Raw genomic sequence first — 8,329 nt, 5'->3', positions numbered from 1 at the left:
GCATGTGCAAGATCTGGAATATGCGGTCCCATTTGAAACAGACGCAGGGAACAAATTTATGAACTAGGAGAAAACTACCACTTGAAAGAGGTGAGGAACAATAAGATGAATCCAAACATTTTGGATCCAAACAATTCAGAAATCCTAAGCACTGTTACCTATAAGTCCCATCTTGCTCAGAGTCAGGACAAATACTTCCCCGCATTCAGGGAATGATTGGAGGAAATTTAGCTCAAACGTACTAGAACTGTTTCCTACTGTGAGCCTGGCTCTATTCTGCTAGAGAACAGGATGTTGTCCACCTAGCTGAACTGCACCAGAAATTGGCATATTTACTGAAATACATAGGAGCATAGTGTCACATTAGATCATTTAAGGTAGTGGAGTGCCCTAATAATGTACTCAGGGGGCAACAGAGACTGGCAAGAGGGTTGCCCTGCTCACCAGGTGTACCCTCTTGAAAGTTTGACTCCCTGCCAGGGGAGAGGTAGGCGGTGACAATTCACACAGGACCCCCTTCCTCCCTACAGAGAAGGAACTTATCGTGAAAAAGGCCAACATTTGCTTTTCTTCCCAATCTCTCACCTTCTACTGAACACCAGTGTGGTTTGCAACACTGTCCTCATAACATATGCAACAATGACACCCGAGATGCAACTATTTAGTTCACACCCTATTCTTGTGTCTGTAATTGGTTCTAAACTGATTTTAATATTGTATTTTATTGTGAAGGGGCAGGTAAACATCTGAAATGTTGATGATGATGATACCCACTGAGCACAACTGGGCTTCCACAGTGACTTAATAGTTTTGAAGATCAGAGACAAAGCCTTAATTCAGGTGCATTAGGTGTTTGCATACTTTCATCTACTATCATCTACTTCTTCTCCAGAGCGATCTCGGCCCTGAATGGGAAGCCCGGACTTTGAAAGTCATCTAATCTCCCTTGCTGTATTATACTGTATTGATTAATTAGTGTTTTTATGGAGCAGTCAAGTAATTTCGTTGTCCCCGAAGGGGGCAATGACAATAAAGATATTATTATTATTATTATTATTATTATTATTATTATTAGTTTTCATAGTAAGTAAATGGCTTACTTTATCGTGGGAGGCAATAACATCTCAGTTATGTATTCTTTCTGGACAATCTAGTTTGTCTTCCTATATCTTCAAAAACTAAGGAGCGGCAATCCCGAATGTGCATATTCACTTTGTACTCCCCACATAGCCGCCTATTATATATTAAGCCATATTATCTATGTAGTTACTGCTGCTTATTTCTCACTGGATGAAACATAAAACAGTCTCATGCTAAAAGCAAATAGCCCCAAGGCTGTAAAATATGGGACATCTGGCAACAATACCATAGGAATTTGTTTTAGGCAGACATATATAAAGATGAACATTATAAATCCAAGAATTTCCAATAAGAATATACAGTTTATGCTAAAGCACTTTGTCACTATCACAATGATACAGAATAAAAATTACACAGAAACAAATTACAGAAGAACTCCATTTACTCATTCCAAATGTTCACATGATTTTTGCCTCTCATAACACAAGTTGTTTTTCCCCCCCACTGAAAAATATTTTACTACAATGCCCTGCTTAAAAACCACACAAATGCCTTAAATACCTAACAGGTCTTTTAAGAAAGTCATCTCAGATTGCAGTCCCATCCAGGGAGTAAACCCCAATGAACAAGGTGGGACACATTTCCAAACTCTGCCGGCATAGCATGAGACTCTTAATCTCAGGGTGGTGGGTTCAAGTCCCACATTGGGCAAAAAGATGCAATCAACGTGACTTAAAGGAACTTAACCCTAACTGGATTGTGGCGACAATTCTTTTAAGTCCATAAACCATTATGATTTTCAAGAATGCAACGTGACCTTTGAGCACATAATTAGGTCATGTGTAATGGCTGGTATCCAACAGTCCCATGCATGAGGATGGTGAGTCTTCTTTTTGGTGGGGTGAGGGGGCTGTCATGAGGACCTACAGTGTGAAATGGGAGAGCCTGAAAAGCATCAGGATGTCCATATAAATTGGAAAGGGCCTTTTAATCTCTCAGCCTTTGATGCGCAAGTTACTACAGGTCAGTTATCAAGCAAAAGCTGCGGTTACAAATAATGCTTATCACCATTCAATGCAGTATCAGAAATTTGGGCTGCAGTTCTCAAGCTGATCTGTGTCTTCTCCATTACAGGATACAGTGGTACCTCGCAAGACGAATGCCTCGCAAGACAAAAAACTCGCTAGACGAAAGGGTTTTTTGTTTTTTGAGCTGCTTCGCAAGACGATTTTCCCTATGGGCTTGCTTCGCAAGACGGAAACGTCTTGCAAGTTTGTTTCCTTTTTCTTAACACCGTTAATACAGTTGCGACTTGACTTTGAGGAGCAACTCATAGAACGCGGTGTGGTAGCCTTTTTTGAGGTTTTTGAAGACTTTGGTGATTTTTGAAGCTTTTCCAAAACTTTCCCGACACCGTGCTTCGCAAGACGAAAAAAATCGCAAGACGACAAAACTCGCGGAACGAATTAATTTCGTCTTGAGAGGCACCACTGTATGAGGACATGCCTAAGGAATCTCTCTTTCCTTACTCTTCAGCCCCGGAAGCAATGGAGAAATTTGAAATCAATTTTCAAAAAGAAAGAAGAGAGAGAGAGAGAGAGAGAGAGAGAGAGAGAGAGAGAGAGAGAGAGGACTGAACAAGCATCTCATAACAATGCAAAGAAAAATATTTTGAAGGAAATGCTATTTTGTGATGATTTCGGCATTCATTTGTTAGACAGATGCAGCAGCTTTGTCAATAAACTGAGCCAGCTTGACATCTCGCTTCGTCAGTCCACCGCAGTCATGGGAAATGAGAGTTATCTGGACCTGTTTTAACAAGAGAAGAAGAAAATATATATAATTCGCCAGCCCATGTGGTCTAATGCAGACTGACCAGATCCGGATTCAGCCTGAAACTCTTTTACACACATCTTGATTTGTATATTTACAAACAGTAGGTTTAAATAAATAAAAAAAGACCTGTCTGATTGTAAATTGGAATGGCACGGCTTTTTCAAATAAAAAGGCATCACATAACACAGCTGTCAGGTGAGCAGCCTTGAAAGAACTTGGAGACTAACCAAAGAGAGCTCCAGCGCAGAGCACAGAGAACACTTTAGGGTTAGGATTCTTGGGCTCCTTCCAGAAAGAGGTGTCCAATTAAGTTACTCAGTTTGGGGGGGGGGGGAAGAGTTGCACAGATTGATTTCAGAAGGAAATCAAGTCATTGACTCAACTGCAAATATTAAGTTGTGCGACTCAAACCAGAATCCTAACGGTGAAGAGCTGGCAGTACTTTGCAGATCAGCCCTGAAAGGGAAAACAAACAAGATTGGTCCTTTAATGGTAAAATACAGCTGCCTGCAAGGAATTATTGACACCTCCATAATGGAATGCTACATGCTACTTTGCTAAATATCTGTTAGCCGGGGAAAAAATGGTGGAGGGAGGTAAGTGATAGAGACTTTAAGTCTATATGATTTTTGTCTAACTCTCAGATATGAAAACTGTGCCGGAAACATGTTTAACTCAGACTTCTTGCTTTCCAGTACTACTGATTATCAATTTTCAATACAAATATAGGAGTCTGTTATTATCAGAAATGATGCTGTGCATATTGCACTCATACAAGTCACCCTTAAAGGTAAAGGTACCCCTGCCCGTACGGGCCAGTCTTGACAGACTCTAGGGTTGTGCGCTCATCTCACTCTATTGGCCGGGAGCCAGCACTGTCCACAGACACTTCCGGGTCACGTGGCCAGCGTGACAAGCTGCATCTGGCGAGCCAGCGCAGCACACGGAATGCCGTTTACCTTCCCGCTGGTAAGCGGTCCCTATTTATCTACTTGCACTTGGGGGTGCTTTCGAACTGCTAGGTTGGCAGGCGCTGGGACCGAACGACGGGCGCGCACCCCGCCGCGGGGATTCGAACCGCCGACCATGCGATCGGCAAGTCCTAGGCGCTGAGGTTTTACCCACAGCGCCACCCGCGTCCCTTAGTCACCCTTAGATTTGGTTTTAAATGGGTTATATTTATCTGCAAGCAAACCTTTCTCACAGTGCAATGTGAACACTTAGCAAACAGCTTTTATAATGCCCAAATCATAAGCATTTAAGTTTAAGATCCTTCTCTGAGACTTTCATTTCAAGTTGCTTTCTCACAGATTCCTGCCCCCTTCACAAGTTTTCTATCCCTCATTTCAGAGCTAAGAGGCATGTTTTGGTTGTAAGTTGCTTTGGGTTGCCCTGGGCAAATTTAATAAATAATACTAATTGTGATTCTACATTTCCTAAGAGTCTGAATTTCTGATTTCTTAATTTATCATTAGATTTGGAAAATTTGAAAGCAAAGAGGTCTTAATTTACTTTTACTTTTAAGAGGTCTAAAGAGAAACAAATTTTAGAGATCTACTTTGGAAGGTGGATTGCAGCTCATGGTGTGTTGTAGGGTCACCCTAAACTCATGTATGGCAAAACAGGCTTTGAGTTGCTTTCTTCAGTTTTTAAAAAAGCTGCACAACCTGTCTGACCCAAAGTAACAGTGAGACAAAGGAAATAGGTCTGTACAACTTGGGTGAGGAATCTATGGCACTTGGTCTTCAATTCTTAGCAGCCCCAGCAACACAGCCAATGGTCAGGGACAATGGGAAGCACCATCCAACATCAGGAAACTCACAGGCTCCTCACTTCTGATGTATGTTATGAGGGGGAAAGGCCTCTCTCAAATGTCCAGCTCTTAAAACCACCATCTGTTTCCAGCATTAGATACTTAATATATTTACACAAATGTCTTCCTCAGTGTGCCATACATGATTTTTATAAACATGGAGTTAATATCTCTCAAGCAGCCCTAGAAGTACTGGCACCTTAAAATCAGCAAAATATAGTCTCAATGCTGGGAGGTTAACAGAAGCATGCAAGACTCTGAAATACTCTGTTGTGAATGGAGGAAGCACCTTTCAGGAAGGTGAGAGCAAGCGTAGGATAGCAGAAACAACAAATAAGGCCAAGATTCTCTACTCACATTTCCAGGCTGTTTTTCAAGTATGACCAGCCAATGAAAATAAGTATATTATGGTGCATTTCATTACCTTATTGTATACATTAAACCACTCAGGGTGGTGATTCATCTTCTCGGCCTGAAGAGCAACACGAGTCATAAAGCCAAAAGCCTGTGTTAAGAAGAAGAAGAAAATGTAAAGGTATTATATGCTTTGTTGATGTTTCCCTCCTTATGGGAAAACTTAAAAACAAAACAAAAAACCTGCATTAAAAAAAAAGTTGTAAAAATAGCCTTGCTGGATCAGGCCAGTGGCCCATCTTGTCCAGCATCCTGTTCTCACAGTGGCCAACCAGATGCCAGTGGCAAACCCAAAGTTATGACCTGAGTGCAACAACATTCTTCTGTCCTGAGGCTTTCAGCATACTGCCTCCGACTGTGGAGCCACTGTGGATGATAAGCATGGATAGCCTTTTCAAGCCATCCAAGTTGGTGACCATCACTGTCTCCTGCGGCAATGGGCCTGCATAGTTTAACTGTGCACTGAATGAAGAAATCTTTTCTTTTACCTGTCCTGAATCTTCACTGGATTTCCACAAGTTCTAGTTTTACATGAAAGGGCGAAAATATTTTCACAATCCACTGTTCCCCATGCCATGCATAATTTTATACACTCCTATCATATATCTCTCTCTTTTTTTTTACATACATATGCCACTTTTAACTTGTGCAAGAAGAGTAGAAGGGAAGGGCAACTACGAAACAAGGGAGATGCTGAGAAAAGGCCTGCAATGGTTCCAATGCAAACAAAGCCCAGCATAACTTCACTTGAGGAATAGAAGTGTTAGCCGAGAATTAATTCTCAATGGCCATACAATATTTGACGGTGAGGTGGAAAAACATAGCAAGCCCATCCGTATAATAATAAAATTTCTCAAGTTACATCCAACATGAGTTATACTTAGAGTAAACCCATTGAAACTAATGGACATGATTAGCTTAAGACCATTAATCTGAATGAGTTTACACTGAGTATGACTAACATTGAACATAGGAAATATACTTTAGGGGTTGCATTCAAAGTAATTCAAATGGATGGTGTTGTAGATAATGAAATTCTTTTGCACATAGAACAACTTCTGCAAGAGCAATGGAACTTCGCCATCCAATCTGCTCTGGGGGATCCACCCAACCCTCTGGAGAATATTTGAGAGCGGCTGGAGGGGGGCATGCAGGGGGAGGGAGGGGAAATTTCATTTTATGTGTGCAATGATTTGGTTTGATACATTACCTCAGCGATTCTTACAAAAGCTCTATAAAAGAGCATTACTATTACTACTACTACTACTACTACTACTACTACTGTTGTTGGTGGCAGGGAAACTATGACAATATTATTTGGCTTACTGACCACCTAGTGAGTTTGTGGCTGTTGTGAGATTTGAGTCAGATGCTTCCATACACAAACTCTTATCTGCTAGGCTACACCAGCTTGGCTTTGTGTGAATCTAACTCTGTAACTTGACTTCAATTACTGAAGTCAAAAGTACTACTAATAGCCTAGTGTAAAGATTATTTTAAAAGAAATTTATCTATGATGTATTAAATAGGTTCTTTAAAAATATATCTTTATAAATTTACTATCTAACCATAAATCTAACTGAAATTTCATTACAAAAGGGCCTGCATAGAAATATGTTCAATCCTACAGCAGCAATTTTGAACACACATATAATCAAGAAACAGCATAATGGTCGGTAATAGTTCCAGTATTTTTTTTTCCTCCGCCACTGGTGACTGAATGAAGTATGGCTTTGCAAACCATTTTGTCAGCAAGATGAATGCAGTCATTACAATCAGGGCAAATTATTCCAATGAAGTTTTTCATTTACAAATCACCAAACTGTCAGCAATTGAAACGGTCAGGAGCGTTCCAATACGGGTTTCCTTGACAGTCTTGTTTCGTCGCAGCCTCAACCTATCCATGTTTACCCGAATTTAAGCGCCACTCAGTTCTACAGGACGTGTTTTCCAGTAAACGTGAACAGAAGTGCAGTCTTTATTTCACTTGCACTAAATGGTAATGTTTTCAAAACTTTGTAAAAAGCAGTTTTGAAACCTTTGTGAATAACTATGTTTAAATACCAACTGTACAAGTATTTTAATTTAATATTTGCTTTCTTCAACATATGGCTGGCTGCTGTATATGGTCAACTTCCTATGTTTTTATAAGCAGGCCAGGGCAAGCAAATCAGAGGGTAAATGTTAGTTGGTAGCCATCCCGTAGGGAATAATTCAGCCATTAGAATGTAGGCTAAACTTCACCGGACATAATCTAGGGAAAGTTAAGCACAGGCAAGTCTCATTCAAATAAAAAAAGTAATATTAATCAACTTGAAGTGCATTTCTAAGACCTCTTGGGCTTCAAAGGTTACATGGCACATTTTAAGTAAATAAATGGATTTGTCCCTCTTGTAAGGACTGTTGATTTGCACATATGTAGCATGGAATATTGAAGTCTTCTGATCAGGTTTACATGGACGTGCAAGAGGCACAAATCTTGGTTACAGTCCATTTTAAACACGTACAGCCACCCCCCTATTGCATACATTTTGTACCATGAAAATGAGAAGCAGGTCTGTTGAAGTAATTTCAGCAGAGCAATCTCCATTAAGCCCCCTAAATACTTCCCTTGCTAATTAAATGAAATTAGAACTTTATTGTTTATGGATCACCTTTTGTATCTGTAGGCCTGTAACCTTCCTTTTATAAAATACAATTGGCAGTGGAGGGAGAAGCTATTTAGGATTGATTATATATGAAAACATTATTACATAATCAGTTTGGACATTTCTTCACGTCTTGAAACATAATCAGTAATTGGGTGTAATTGGTGATCAAGGAAACTATCTGGTGATCAATTAAAGTAATTACCAGATTCCGGCATCACGGCCAATCTTAATTTGAGCTGGAGTCTGCACTTCTTCAACTTTAATTTAAAAGAAGGAATATTATTAAGCAGTCTGCGAGCCAAGATCATGGTCAAGCATACGTGATATGGCAGTAGTGTCAGATTCGTTTTGGTGAGTTTTGTTTGCTAGCAAGCCGCTTCATGTTGGAAAGTGTTTTGTTTATTCTGAAAAATACCACCATGGCCTTGACCTTCATTTCAGCACCATAACTATTCTAGTTTACCACAATGGGTGTATTTTCATATCCAGATTTTTAAATCATCAGTTTTAAAAAGCAACTCAGTGGAAAACAAAA

The 8,329-nt window shown here is 40.0% G+C and overlaps 1 protein-coding gene and 1 long non-coding RNA gene across 2 annotated transcripts in view; one reads left to right on the top strand and one right to left on the bottom strand.

Moving 5' to 3' along the window:
• LOC308471979 lies at nucleotides 1-3,490 on the top strand. The gene is made up of 3 exons (XR_013983219.1): nucleotides 1-90; nucleotides 733-840; nucleotides 2,798-3,490. It is a non-coding gene; the product is annotated as an uncharacterized lncRNA (long non-coding RNA).
• Nucleotides 2,581-8,329, bottom strand: part of PCBD2 (pterin-4 alpha-carbinolamine dehydratase 2) — a 33,334-nt gene continuing 27,585 nt past the window's right edge. Inside the window, exons 3-4 of the mRNA XM_080996361.1 lie at nucleotides 5,154-5,234; nucleotides 2,581-2,889 (exon numbers count right to left, since the gene is read on the bottom strand). Of these exons, the coding sequence (XP_080852487.1) occupies nucleotides 2,794-2,889; nucleotides 5,154-5,234 (177 nt within the window). The 3' untranslated portion in view covers nucleotides 2,581-2,793. The remainder of the gene's footprint in view (nucleotides 2,890-5,153; nucleotides 5,235-8,329) is intronic.

Source organism: Podarcis pityusensis (assembly GCF_964106645.2).
Source record: "Podarcis pityusensis genome assembly, chromosome: 2".
Classification (NCBI taxonomy): domain Eukaryota; kingdom Metazoa; phylum Chordata; class Lepidosauria; order Squamata; family Lacertidae; genus Podarcis; species Podarcis pityusensis.
The sequence above is the reverse complement of the archived record's forward strand: the minus strand, read 5'-3'. Positions and strand labels throughout refer to the sequence as shown.